The sequence below is a fragment of the Panthera tigris genome, chromosome C2 (genome assembly GCF_018350195.1).
Source record: "Panthera tigris isolate Pti1 chromosome C2, P.tigris_Pti1_mat1.1, whole genome shotgun sequence".
Lineage (NCBI taxonomy): Eukaryota > Metazoa > Chordata > Mammalia > Carnivora > Felidae > Panthera > Panthera tigris.
Genome location: NC_056668.1, coordinates 5,460,270 through 5,473,768, shown reverse-complemented (window position 1 = coordinate 5,473,768; position 13,499 = coordinate 5,460,270). Strand labels below are relative to the sequence as shown.

The window sequence follows — 13,499 nt, the reverse complement described above, 5'->3', positions numbered from 1 at the left end:
GGTGGACAAATCCATTACTTGTTACTCTTCGATAGTCCCATTCATTAAATTTTTAAATTTATTTTTCAAGTTACTTGAACCAAAATCTGCCTCCCTAAAACTTCTAACCATTTTGGTTGGTTCAGTCTTCTAGAATACCCCACAATGGCTCTTTATATACTGTTTTTAACATACTTCATTGGTGCAAAGAATCCAGTTCCAATTCACTAACTCAAGGACTTTGATCCTGTAATTATCTCCTCTTTATCTTTGCCACGTTTCTCTCCTCTCTACTGGCTCATTCCCATCAGCATGTAAGTTTCCCTTGTCCCATGTCCTCCTCCAACTTCCTCACCAGTTTTCCGCCTCCCATCATAGCAATGTGTCTGAAAATATGAAAATAGTTGTCTTTTCTTGAATTCCCACACATTTACTCACCTCCCTGTCTGTTCCTTAGTCCTTCTAATTAGGCATTCACTGCAACCACACCACTCTTCATGGTCACAAACAATGTCCATCTCCCTAAACTCAATGACCGATTCTTGGATTGCCTTTTTCTATTTCCAGTGGGATTGTATATGCTTTATTACCTGCGTTTCTTGATATATTTCCTAATTTGCTTCCATGACTTCATAGTCTGCTGGATTTCCTCTTACTTCACTGGCTTCTCCTTTTTCCTCTCTGTTTCCTTTGCTAATTCCTTCTCTTATTTTGGAACCTCAAATGCTGGAATGCCTTGGATCTGGACCTTCTCGCTTCTCTCCCATGTCACACTGCTACTCCTTGCTTCTTCTTCACTTCTGTTAAAGATGCTTCTTTTTATTTTACTAAGCAAAAGGTGTGCTTCCTCTCATCTGCAACACTTACTTTCAGCATCTGACTGAAAATATATTGTCTTACTCAGGGAAAATACGTTTTACAAATACAAAGTTGGTTTCTTCATATAAATTCTAAGTATACTTCAGTTTCTTTTGTTGGCCATTACATAGAAAATGTACTCCTTTTCAGCCAGAAAGGAAGGAAGGATGTCATGGGGACAAGATTCAAAGACTGAGGAAAGACACAGGCATCTGTTGATCAAGAAACAATCTGCTCAGATCTGCTCAGATGTTTGGAAGATAATGGAAATCAACCTCTCCCAACACTTACTCTGAGAGCCCAATATTTGGAGACTTTAAAATGCAAGTAATCAACATTAACATAAGTCTTTAAATTTCATACAGTTGCTTTTATAATGTGGGTGAAAACTGTGCTCAGAGATGAATGCATAGTGCTCTTGGAGAATCATAAAACCACATGTCTGTGCCCAACACACATTAGAGAACACTAGCTGCTCATTTTGCACATGTGGAGTGGAGCCTTCATGGGAATTTGGTGACTAGAAGAGAGACGTGAAGTAGACTGGTGCCTACATTTTAGATGCATCGAGTCCCCTGCCAATATTTTCTACAAGCTGGACTACCCTATTTTAATTTCTTTAAAAAATTTTTAATGTTTATTTATTTTTGAAAGAGACACAGAGCATGAACAAGGGAGGAGCAGAGAGAGAGGGAGACACAGAATCCGAAGCAGGCTCCAGGCTCTAAGCTGTCAGCACAGAGCCTGACACAGGGCTCTAACCCATGAACTGCGAGATCATAACCTGAGCTGAAGTCGGACACTTAACCAATTGAGCCGCTCAGGCACCCCTGGACTATCCTATTTTAATTTCTAAATAAATACCACCCCACTTCGTTTAATTTGATGAATGTTATCATAGCTTTCTAAATTAATGAGAGGTCTGATGCTAAACAGAAGAGAGGAACAAAACATATTCCTAAACTGAAACTAATTTTGTATTTCTAGAACTAAACTAAAAAAAATACAGGAAGCTACTCTTTGCTATGTGTCAACTACACTTCAGTAAAACAAATAATAAAAAATAACAAAAAAAGAAAAGTTATCCTTTTATGATTCTTTGGAAAAGGTGTGATTTGACAAATTATATTCGACAAGCATTATTTTTAAGGCCATCAATCTAAATAATACTCTTATAAAAAAGTGCCATGTAGAGTGAATGCAATACAGCAGGAGCTTATGGACTTTGGGGGCTAATTCAGGGAAAGCCTCACTCATCAATTAAATGCCACTCTCACTTCTTCCTGCATGCATTTCTTAGCTGTTAATTATTTGGAGCTTCACATCTTAGGTAAATAAAGACTTGGTTTGGTGTTAGCGGAGTTTATAGTTGGCTTCTACAGTTGTGAGTTTTATTTGAATGGGACGAGAGCAGATTCTGCAAAGTCTAAAATTTTCACGTTATTGCAAGTGAACGCACTCCGTGAGCATCGTTGAATTTGTGCTGATGCCACACATCCCACTTACCTCTCACGATCAGCTGGCTTTGGTGTTCCACAGCTGCTGCCTCATTCCGGGCTATGCAGGTATAGTTCCCGTTGTGCATGAGGGAAAGATTGGAAATCCGCAAGGAGCTTGTGAAGTCAATGTTGTCGATGGTCACCCCGAGGCTCGCTGGGATTGGCCGGCCGTCCTTCTGCCAAGTGATCGTGATGGGTAAGTCCCCTGAGACCACAACACATGGGATAAAGACCCGCTGTCCAATGGAGAATCTTGGAAACTCAAAAGGTTGGATGAAAGGTGGAACTGAAAGAAAAGAAAACGTAACAGAGGAAAGATGCTAATGAATTGCACGCACGCTCTACGTTCCCTTTTCCTTTTACCCTTTTGCATGACATTGAAAGAGTAACAGAGTCACTTCCATAACATGTAAATACATGCGCTGGGAGAAGAGGTGAAGTTGTGCCATCCTGTTACTTGAATTCTCTCATCGTTCTAAATGAAAAGCATGGCTTAATTTGTACTTTAGCAAACAAGCTTAATTTATTTCGACAAACTTTAAAAGATACCATAATTATTTTTGAATAAAAATATTTCAGACTCTGTACTATTCATTGTGAAAGAGGCATTTGAGTCTGTGTTTTCCTTAGAAGCTTTTGAAAATGATGTGTACAAGAAAATATTTCTCTCCTGTTTCACTAATACTACCACAACAATTACTATTCCCTGTTTAATGCATCCCATGCCTTGCTAATGGGTATACTTTAAGCCTGTTCAAGAAGAGATTCCACTTTCATTGTTAAACACGCTTTTTTTAGGACTAATGCCCAACTAACAGCAAGTATTAATGAAAAAGACTTATTTTATGTTAGGATAATCATGTCTTCATTCTATACCCCTCAATTTTACACATGCCATGTGCATGACTTTAAATTATGGACTGTCCATGGCCAATGTCCTGAGTTGCTGAGATGTGTTGCTAATGAGGACAAGGTTATAGCCTTCAACCTGGCCAGCCATGGACACAGCCAAGCTCAGTCTGGAAATCTCTTTTCTGATTTAATCTCCCTGATAAGCTTCTGTTTACCTTCTTGCCTCAGGACCACTCCTGGATGATCTCACAGGGTGTCAAAGTCATAAAATGCTTAAAACTGAGCCAGAGAAGCCAACTTTGAATCCTTCCATGGTTACTTCTTGGTTATGGGATCAAGGGCAAGTTATCAATATGCTCTTCCCATCGGCCTTATGGGGTTGTTATTCAGAGTCTCAAGTCGTAAAGAGGGAAACTTATTCAAAGATATTACTTTGCCCTTGGCCATAGGACTAGTTCACTAAAGAGTGAGGGCTCAGACTTTACCAATTTTATTTCAAAAGTTTGGAAATATACAAGGTTGTAAACCGAGATTACTATGCATGCAATAAATCAGTTATTATACCAGACGGTTTTATATGAAATAGTAGGGTATCTACAGTTTGTTCACTAAATCAATTATAGATACATTTCAATGATCAGGCTTGGGGAGATATAAGAGATCAAGCTGAGAAACATCTGAATGGAAACCATCCATCCATTCATTCATTCACTCATTCACACAAGAAGTGCCTACTGAGTTCCTGATATACGTGTGACAACACCGTGTGTGCTGGCCACACAGCAATGACCATAACACCTCGGTCTCTGTTCAGTGGAGCTTTCAAGCATAGTCATAGGCAGCAGATGTCAACAGAGCATAGCCGTGGCCATTCTGCTATTCCATATTATTATTACTCCTACTATACGCTTTCAAAAGCATTTGGGAGAAAGAACTCAGAACTGCAAATACAGCCAGAGTTAGACCGGTGAGTGGATAAATGGTTCAAGTTAGGTCTCACCAGAGAAACAAACAAACAAACAAACAAAAATAGCTTAAGGTACCAGGCACATTCGATGTCAAAACTGGTGACAGCTGACAGTTTGCTGATTCTCAAGGTAAAGTTACAGCTGTGAATCTGCAACGAGTCAATCTGACACCAGGAGAAAAAGATCTCGGGATGAGGTTCTAGCTGGGGCTGGTAGAAACGATCAGGCTGGATTAGGCTGTGATTACTCATAGTTGACATTGGGTGGGGAAGTACCAACTTGTAGCAGACGTGCTCATGTTTCTCTAAAATTGCCCCAAACGGCATAAATGTTTATTACACGTGTACCTATTATTGACACTTAATAAACTACCATTTTTTTTTAAATAAAAAAGCAAGTACATTTCCTCTTATTTAGTTCCTTACACATAGGAACCTGAGTGTCAGTCCACTGAGACAAATGTAGGCACTCAGGAGCTTGGTGCTCATTATCTGAATTGTAGATCTTTTCTTTCTTTCTTTCTTTTTTTTTTTTTTTTTGAGATAAGAACTTCGAAGCCAGACTACCTGTGTTTAAGTCCAGCTGTGCTACTAAATAAAGTTTTTAACCCCTTCTCTGTGCCTTCACTTCCTTATTTGTAGAAGGAGGGGGTTGCCGTCAGGTGTGAATGAGTTAGCACGGAGTTTATGAACTTCCAATTTTAGTATATGTACTGCCGACGTGAGCACTGGGGTCTACAAACATCCGAGGACACCTGAATCCATTGCTTAGCATTGGTTCTATTTTGTAAGCCTTTCAGATGAGGAAAAAGTAAAACAGTTAAGTTGAAAGGTCACTTGGCAAAGGAAAGGGCTCCATTTCTACCAGTTATAGTAGGGAGAGGAAAAATAGGACTGACTTTCTATTCTCCAGATCAAGAAAGGTTAGACAGCATATTTTTGATTTGCCTAATAAGAACACAATATGTAGGATGTAGACTGTCAGTGATTATTCATTATGAGGATTTCTACTTCTAAATTTTTTTAAATGTTTATTTATTTTTGACAGAGAGAGAGAGAGAGAGAGAGACAGAGCATGAGTAGGGGAGGGGCAAAGAGAGAGGGAGACACAGAATCCGGAGCAGGTTCCAGGCTCTGAGCTGTCAGCACAGAGCCCGACGCAGGGCTCAAACTCACAAGCTGTGAGATCATGACCTGAGCCAAAGTCGGACGCTCAGCTGACTGAGTCACCCAGGTGTCCCAAGGATGTCTACTTCTAAGAGCAAAAGAAAGTTCTAGAATAGAGACAGAGCAGGTACATGTTACTTTCAAGAACAGAGGCAAGAAGTAGCTACAGAGGAATCAGAATTTAAGAAGAATGCAAAAACAGATTCTATCATTTTAAAGCTTCTGGAATTCATTGGTTTATAGAACTCTAAGGGATGTAATTATAGTCCCGGGAGTAAATTTCAGAAACTTGAACCACAGAGAGACACTGCTGAAGACCTGTGCCTCCCATGCAGTGAAAGCAAGCTCCCAGAAGCCCACATGGTCACCCTCGCCTGCAGTGCTCAAAGGATAATCTCTTGCTTTCAACACTGGTTTGGTTTTTTTTAATGTTTATTTATTTTTGAGAGGGAGTCACATGCAGAGTGTGAGTGGGGGGAGGGGCAGAGAGAGAGGGAGACACAGAATCCAAAGCGGGCTCCAGGCTCTGAGCTGTCAGCCTAGAGCCCGATGAGTGGCTCCATCCCACAAACCGTGAGATCACAACCTGAGCCGAAGCTGGACGCATGACCGACTGAGCCACCCCAGCGTCCCTCAACACTGCATTTTGAACTATCATAACACTCTTAGCAATCTCATTCTTAGCCCAAACCTGGTTCTGAGAATGCAGACACACTGATGTGGGCTCAGTGAGAAGGCAGAGTTGGCAAGCAAGGGGGTGAGGGACCAGGCATAAACTTTATAAAACATAGACCCAAGAGTGCAAGATGCACAGCAGCTGGGGGACATTTTGAGCTGCGACAAACTGCGCTTCATCACCAGCATGGTCGCAATGAATACGCAATCATAGTACATACCTAAAGTTGCATACTCCGAATCGTAAGTTATAGTTAATAGATTAACTATAGCCAGCCAAGAATGTTGCACCCAGCAAAACTGTTATTCAAAAACTGAGGAGAGACAGACTTTCCCAGATAGACAAAACAGAGGGAGGTCACCAGGGCTGTCCTGCAGGAGATCCTAAAGGAAATATCAACTTGAAATATCAAGTTGAAATAAAAGGACACCTGGGGCTCCTGGGTGGCTCAGTCAGCTAAGCGTCTGACTTCGGCTAACGATCTCAAGGTTTGTGGGTTCAAGCCCCACGTCAGGCTCTGTGCTGACAGCTCGGAGCCTGGAGCCTGCTTCAGATTCTGTGTCTCCCTCTCTCTCTGCCCCTCCCCTGTGTGCACTGTCTCTCTCTGTCTCTCAAAAATAAATAAAAATGTTAAAAAAAATTTAAAAAGAGGACACTAGACTGCAACACATAGCCATATGGAAATATGCAGTTCTCTGGTAAAATTAAATCTATGGGCAAGTATAGAATACTGTATTTTGCAATTTTGATGTGTAAGTCCACCTTTAATTCTTGTATAGAATTTATAACACAAAAGCATAAAAATCTGTCAAACTCTGTTAATGGATATACAACATATAGAAACATAATTTAATATTAGTGACATAAAGTGTTGAGTGGTATATCTGTAAAGGAAAAAAATAATAAAATAAAATATTTTAAAATATATTTAGGAAAAAAAAAACCACCCAAAAGAGTTAAAGATTTTCATGATAAAAAAGAGGATTTGGTTAGCGGGAAAAGTCATTTCCCCAGAATAACGTCAAAATCAGGTTTGTTATTTGTTTTACTTGCCACATTAGGATGTACTTTATAAAATGCAGACTAAACCATCAGACTGATTTGTGGATCATGACACTTTTCACCTCACTACATAGACTGCCTCTATTGCTTTAGCCATGAACACAAGTCTGCTGTATAAAATGCTTAAATTTTCTTAGAGGGCCCCAAATCTCTTGCTGTACACTTGTAAGTTATAAAATTAGAGGCAAAAAATAAACGAAGCGATTAAAAACTGCTCGCGATGACTTTGGTGGAGCCAAACCACCTGCTTGAGACACATCACTTGCTACATCTGGTCCATTAGATCACCTCTCAAGCTAAATTCTCTGAATCTTATTTGACAGTGAAAGGTGGTAATGTGACGGGAACAGAAATGCGGAATGTGACCGACAACAGGTGTTGACCTAACCTGCCCTCACAAAGCATATAAATATCTGCTAAATGTCACTAATTACCAGGTTTGGTGACTTCATTCTCTGTACTGGTGGGGCTCCTCTCTCCCAGGCAGTTAGGAACCATCAAGTGCAACCAAATGTTAATTTATAGACACTCTTTCTAAAGTCAGGCTCATATATTTTTGTCTTGTCCCTCAAAAATTAGTTGTATAGTCTTCTTTATGGGGAAAAAAGAGCTGTTATTTTCTTCCCAGAGAGAAGTATGACATGAAAGATACATGGGTTGGGTGTTGGCCAATCTTGGGTAATTTGCAGTGTTTTCCTCATCCACTTTCTATAAGTCTGTGATTCAGTTTCTTCATGTGTAAGGTGATGATAAAGAGCACAATTCATGAGCGTTGGTGAGGGCTTCATGGAACCACAGGCACAGAGCCCCAGGGGTGCACAGAAGCTGCTCAATGAGCAAGCATCGCCCTTTCTTTCCTTTTCCTACCATTTTTTTGGCCCCAGGGCCCACAACTCACTGGGAAAAATCAAATATGTTACATGGATGTCGAGACGCATGGGGTTTGAGTTTGCACCGCCATATATAATTTGATCAAGTCCACATTCATCATCTCTTTTCTAGTTGTGCTGTAATGCCCCATGCCTCCAGACAGTCTCAGGTTGACAGCTTCTGGTCTCGGCTGCTCCAAGAGCCTACCTCAAGCCAGTCTTCTTGGTTACAACAATGAATATTCTCATCTTCCCATGTCCTCTTCCCCGTTCTGTCCAACAAACTCTCTCTCCTTATCCTTCAAGAAGTTTTCTTGTTTTATATCTTGCCTGTTTCACAAAGTCTCCAAAAACTGCATCTGTGGATCCTGTCCATTATGGAAATGCAAAGCCCATGGCTGATCTCTGGGAGTTCAGTCCTGATTACACATGCACTTGAGGTGCCCACATGCCCACTGGAGATGCCCAGGACAAGCATAGGCTTACCGCCCCGTACCGTCTGCTGAAATACAAGCTGTGACTCTAAAACGATGAGGCTGAGGAGCATGCGCCGTTGTGAGAGGAGCATGTCACTCAATTGTCTCTCCACTCCTAAGACTGATTATTTGTCCGATTCTGCTACTTTACAACATGCTTTGGATTCCAAAACTGTAGATTCCTAGCCCCATGTGATGTAGTTCTCTGCTCTATTCGCACCACAAGATTACACTCTTCCTCTACCCGCTCCACGAGCCTGCTGCTAAGATCCTATAGAGGAAAGGGTCACAGTATGGTGCATGAGCATAGCAGTCTTTGCACATGCCTCTTCCCTTCAGTAGAATGACCCAGGAGGCAGAAGCTGTATCACGTTCATCCCCACTTCCCACATCTAGTGGAATAAATAACGTCTTGTACGTCTTAATTGCATAATGGTTTTGAAAAATATCTTTTCCAGGTGACAACATGTATTTACACTCCGGATGTTAGACAAGCCAGGAGTTAGGGAGTAGAAAGGAAAATAGATCCAATATACAATAACAATGAGATGATAAGGACAAAGGAGAGGCTTTGTTTCACAGTCTGATTAGCCTAAGGGCCCAGGACTTCTAATTCAAGGTTGTGCTGAGCCATCTCTACTCCTACTGGTAGGGCGAGTTGGGGAGATAAAGTCAAGATCTGGCCTCACTTATTCAGTTATGGCCATCTGGGCCAATGGAGCACTGCTATGTGAGCGTGATCTCCTGAGCCAGAGCTGCTCTGGACTCACCATAAGTTAGGCTGTCAGTCCTGGGCCCATGCCTGCCAGAGAAGGACAGGCAGGAGGCCGAGATTCAGGAGGGCAGGATGTGTATGAAGGGCATTGTTGGGGCCAATAGATGCCAAAGAAACCAGAGGCTTCCAATTCACTGGAGACTGTGTGCCCCCTACTGACCCTACACTGGTGGAAACCTCATTCCTTGGCCGCCGGTCCTGGCCTTGCTTCCTTCCTGTTTCCCTGATGACCTCATCTGTCCCTCCACTCCAGATGTTAACTCCATGCTGCTGATTCCCCGATCTACATTTTCTTTTTCTCCCTAACTTTTCATTATATTTTATTATTATTTATATTTTAGTTAGTTAACATACAGTACAATTTAGTTTCAGAAGAAGAATTCAGTGATTCATCATTTACACACAACACCCAGTGCTCATCCCAACAAGTGTCTCCTTAATGGCCATCACCCGTCTAGCCCATCTCCCCACCAACCTCCCTCCATGAACCCTCAGTTTGTTCTCTATCATTAGGAGTTTCCTGTGGTTTGTTTCCCTCTCTTCTCTTTTTTCCCTCCACCCATATGTTCATCTTTTTTGTTTCTTAAATTCCACATATGAGTGAAGTCATATGATACTTGTCTTTCTCCAGCTGACTTATTTCTACATTTTTCAACCAAAAACTCCTTCGCAAGCTTCATGCCTGCTTCTTTAGATGTCTGCTAATATTTTCATCTTGATGTCCCAGAAGCATCTCAAATCCAAAACCAAAAGTATCAGGTTTCCCTTAATCTAAGCTTCATGTTCAGTGTTTGTTCCTGTTAGCGCTTACAAAACCTCCCAGCTACAAGCTAGGATAACAAAAGCCTTCCTCGTTGTGCATTTCTCTTGATCTCCAGCCACGATCAGCGGGCTGCGGTGTCTCTTCTGCTTCACTTTTCAGTATCTCTTGGTCTGGCTCCTTTTCTTCCAAACACACCACCATCATCTTTTATTAAAACTTTTTCCATTGTGCCCTAACAGGTCTCCCTAATTTTTTAATCTTTCTGCACTGCAACTGATCTTACAGACCTCCACCATATTAATGTCCTAAAACATAGTTGTGAGCACGTCCCTCTGCCTTAATTCCTTCACTGCTTTTAGGATCAAGTAGAAGGTAACAGACACTGCAACTTGATGCTTGTCTCTGTGCTGACTCATGCTGCTTGCCTACACTGGGGATTCTTTGTTTCGGGCTGATTGACTCTGAACGTAGGGAACTATCCTCTGATCCCATTTCTGCCCCATGCCCCCCCAGGACCCCATTCCCACTCCTACCATCTTCTGCGGTGAACACTCAATTCCGTTGCTAGCTGCTTCGGAGACTTTTTCAGGCTCCAGATCCCCTTTGAGACTCAAGTCAGTTTCTCTTGGAGACTTCTTCTTGACTCCAGGCTTCCCATCCCACCTTAGCACCAGAACTGGTTAGATGTCCATCTTCTCTGTCCCTAAAAGACCTCCTGCATACACATTTCTTTGACGGTGTTGTGTTGAAATCAGTGTTTTCCTATTTGTCTATCCACTGCTCTCCCACAGCGAGCGGAAATATTTCTCATCCCGTGCTGCTCCCTTTTCAAGACATCTGGTACCTGCTGATGCGTAATGGTTATTTGTCTGCAGGTCCTTCCACTGACTGCAGCCCATTCACAGTAAATGCACAGATACTCCCTGAATACATTCAATAAGGCACAGGAATTGTGGTAGAGAGGGTCTCCTCTCTAAGGAAAGAAAAAAAAAAAACAAACCTCAAGGTAACCTAGCTATACGTGTACATGACAACATCCTTCACCACCATGTAACATGAGACCACTTAATCAGATTGCATGTTTGTGTGTTACCATATATGGGAGACGAAAAGTAAAAAAATGTATAAAAACCACGCCACATGGCATTTGGGGCTCAGTTCTTCGGGTAGGAACCCAACTGAGCCATGCCGGCACAAATGAAGTTGCTTCCTGGAAGAAAAAGGCCTCGGTGTCATGACTCTCTGTGTGAGAATCCTGCTACAGAATCAAAGAACTAAAGAGGTCCTCTGGCTTACAAATTATCTTGATGACAAAAGTCTAGTTCGATTATGCTATCATCATACACCGTGATCCTTTTCATTTCTTATTTGAAATATTGGGCTAATGTCATCATAGAAAGTGGGAGCAATTTAAGGAAAAAATATTTTTAGGAAAAGCGTTTACGACGCACATCGATAGCTGTTTGGCATCTGTTTAAGTGGTAGAAGTTGACGCACCCGGTGACACGTGGCTCAGATTCCTTTTCAAGAACGAATGTGTGCCCCGAGTGCTGGGAGTGATGTCAGGCAGCACCCTTCAGTTACCAGCCACTCTGAAGACTGTTCCGGCTGCAGAGATCCACCTCCCCAAGGACAGACTCTTTCCGGGGTGGCCTACGTCCCATGACTGGCTGAAAAGGACAATTCTGCCCAACTCATGATGGCTCTGAAAGTCCTTTTTTCTCCAGAGCTCCCTGCAGGGATGGTAAGGCTGTCATCAGCCTGCACCACAGCTCCTCTCCTCCCTGTGCCCAGTCCTTCTTCCTCTCCCTCCTTCAATAGTGCTGGTTATTGGGACACACCTTGATAAACACCATACACACTAAAACCTCTCTCTCTCAGAGACTGCTTCCTGGAGAGCTGAATCTGCAGCAGTCTCACTCACCTACAGTGAAAATTGATCTACTATTAGTAACAAAACCAAATCTGTATGTAACATTGCCAGTATATACTCCATCCATCCATCCATCCATCCATGTTGTTTTTATTCATTTCAGATTGTGACCAGAAGACAATTATCATATATGCTGGGTTCTCTTTTAATGAGACCATTCTGTATTTGACTGAAAGTATCTTCCTTTCAGAATAGAATAGAAACATTCTGTCATTGATAGAAGCACAAGAAAAAAAAATAGTTTAGAAGTGTAATTTTAAGATTGTTACTCATTACCTAAAACAATAGTCTGTGTTCCTTTGCTGGTTGGTTGGTTGGTATTCATTTCGGTATCCCAAGTTCAGCCGATGTTCAGAACTGAAATTTTGTCTATCCTAAGGGGTTATGGATACTCACAAGCTCACGAATATACGTCAAATAGAACTAAAATGAGTAAGAATTCAGTGCTAATAGTGGAATCAGTACTCAAGAACTCGCAAAAGCCTCAACTCAGAAATACAAGAAAGCATGGCAAATATAAATCAAAACACACATAGATATGAGTGCCCAAGCATATCTACATACTACATATATTGGGTAAAGTGTTCCTAGCAGATGAGGCCTAAAGCAAAATGTTCCTAAGCTCAGCACCTGCCAACAGAGTAGCTCAGTTGACGTAAAAATAGTACAACTTTGGAATAGTGCAGACATAAGAGTAACTCTTCTACAATGATTTTTAAACAAGGTATTTTGGACTGCCAGATTGCGACAACCATAGAGCCATAAATGTGACAACGTAAGGAGATAGGTAAGAGAAATAACTTTTTTTTTTTCAAAAATTGCTTAAAATTACCAATTAAAGCCCATGAGAGTGGATACATGTAAAGCATTTCAGGAAGAAAAAACATCCTTAAGGCATAATGCGGAATCATAATGAAGAGAAACAGAAACTATTGTTCCCGTCAGCCAGGAAGATACAAATTAGACATAAAGGAAAGACAGACTGCTTGGAATTTGGGGATGTAAAAACACTACAACCAACTCTGAGAAGGACGGCAGCGTCTCCTTCCAAAGCACTTTTCAAGAAGAATGGGTCACCCATGCTATCATCAACCCAGGGCTGGAAGGAGCTGGGTGGTTTCCAGAGGAGATTCTAGATCCTAGTCGTGTGAGATGTTTCTTCCTGGAAGGTGTTTCATAGCCATAACCATATCATGCTGAAGTAAATAGTTCATTTGACATTTACAAATGATGAACAACTCGAGAATTCATGAGAATTTCTGTATTTTACAATGAAGAGTCACCTTGGACCGAGGAGGGTGTCAGGCTGCTTTTCCCCCAGTGAAGGGCAGCAACACATTTACACTTGGTAATAAAACTGAGTAGACTGCATCTCCAATATTTAAAGAAAAGCTATTTGAATCATCATGGCTTCAAGAAAATAGAAGTCTAGGGGCGCCTGCATGGTGCAGTTGGTTAAGCGTCCGACTCTTGATCTTGGCTTAGGACGCGATCCCACAGTTCATGAGTTCAAGCCCCACATCAGGCTTTGTCCTGATGGTGTGGAGCCTACTTCAGATTCTGTGTCTCCTCTCTGCCCCTCCCCCACGTGTGCATGTGCTCTCTCTCTCAAAAATAAAGAAA

The 13,499-nt window shown here is 41.7% G+C and overlaps 1 protein-coding gene across 1 annotated transcript in view; it reads right to left on the bottom strand.

Moving 5' to 3' along the window:
• DSCAM (DS cell adhesion molecule) overlaps positions 1-13,499 on the bottom strand; it is a 763,813-nt gene that overhangs the window by 267,311 nt on the left and 483,003 nt on the right. The window contains exon 10 of the mRNA XM_042956621.1: positions 2,344-2,622. Within this exon, the coding sequence (XP_042812555.1) occupies positions 2,344-2,622 (279 nt within the window). The remainder of the gene's footprint in view (positions 1-2,343; positions 2,623-13,499) is intronic.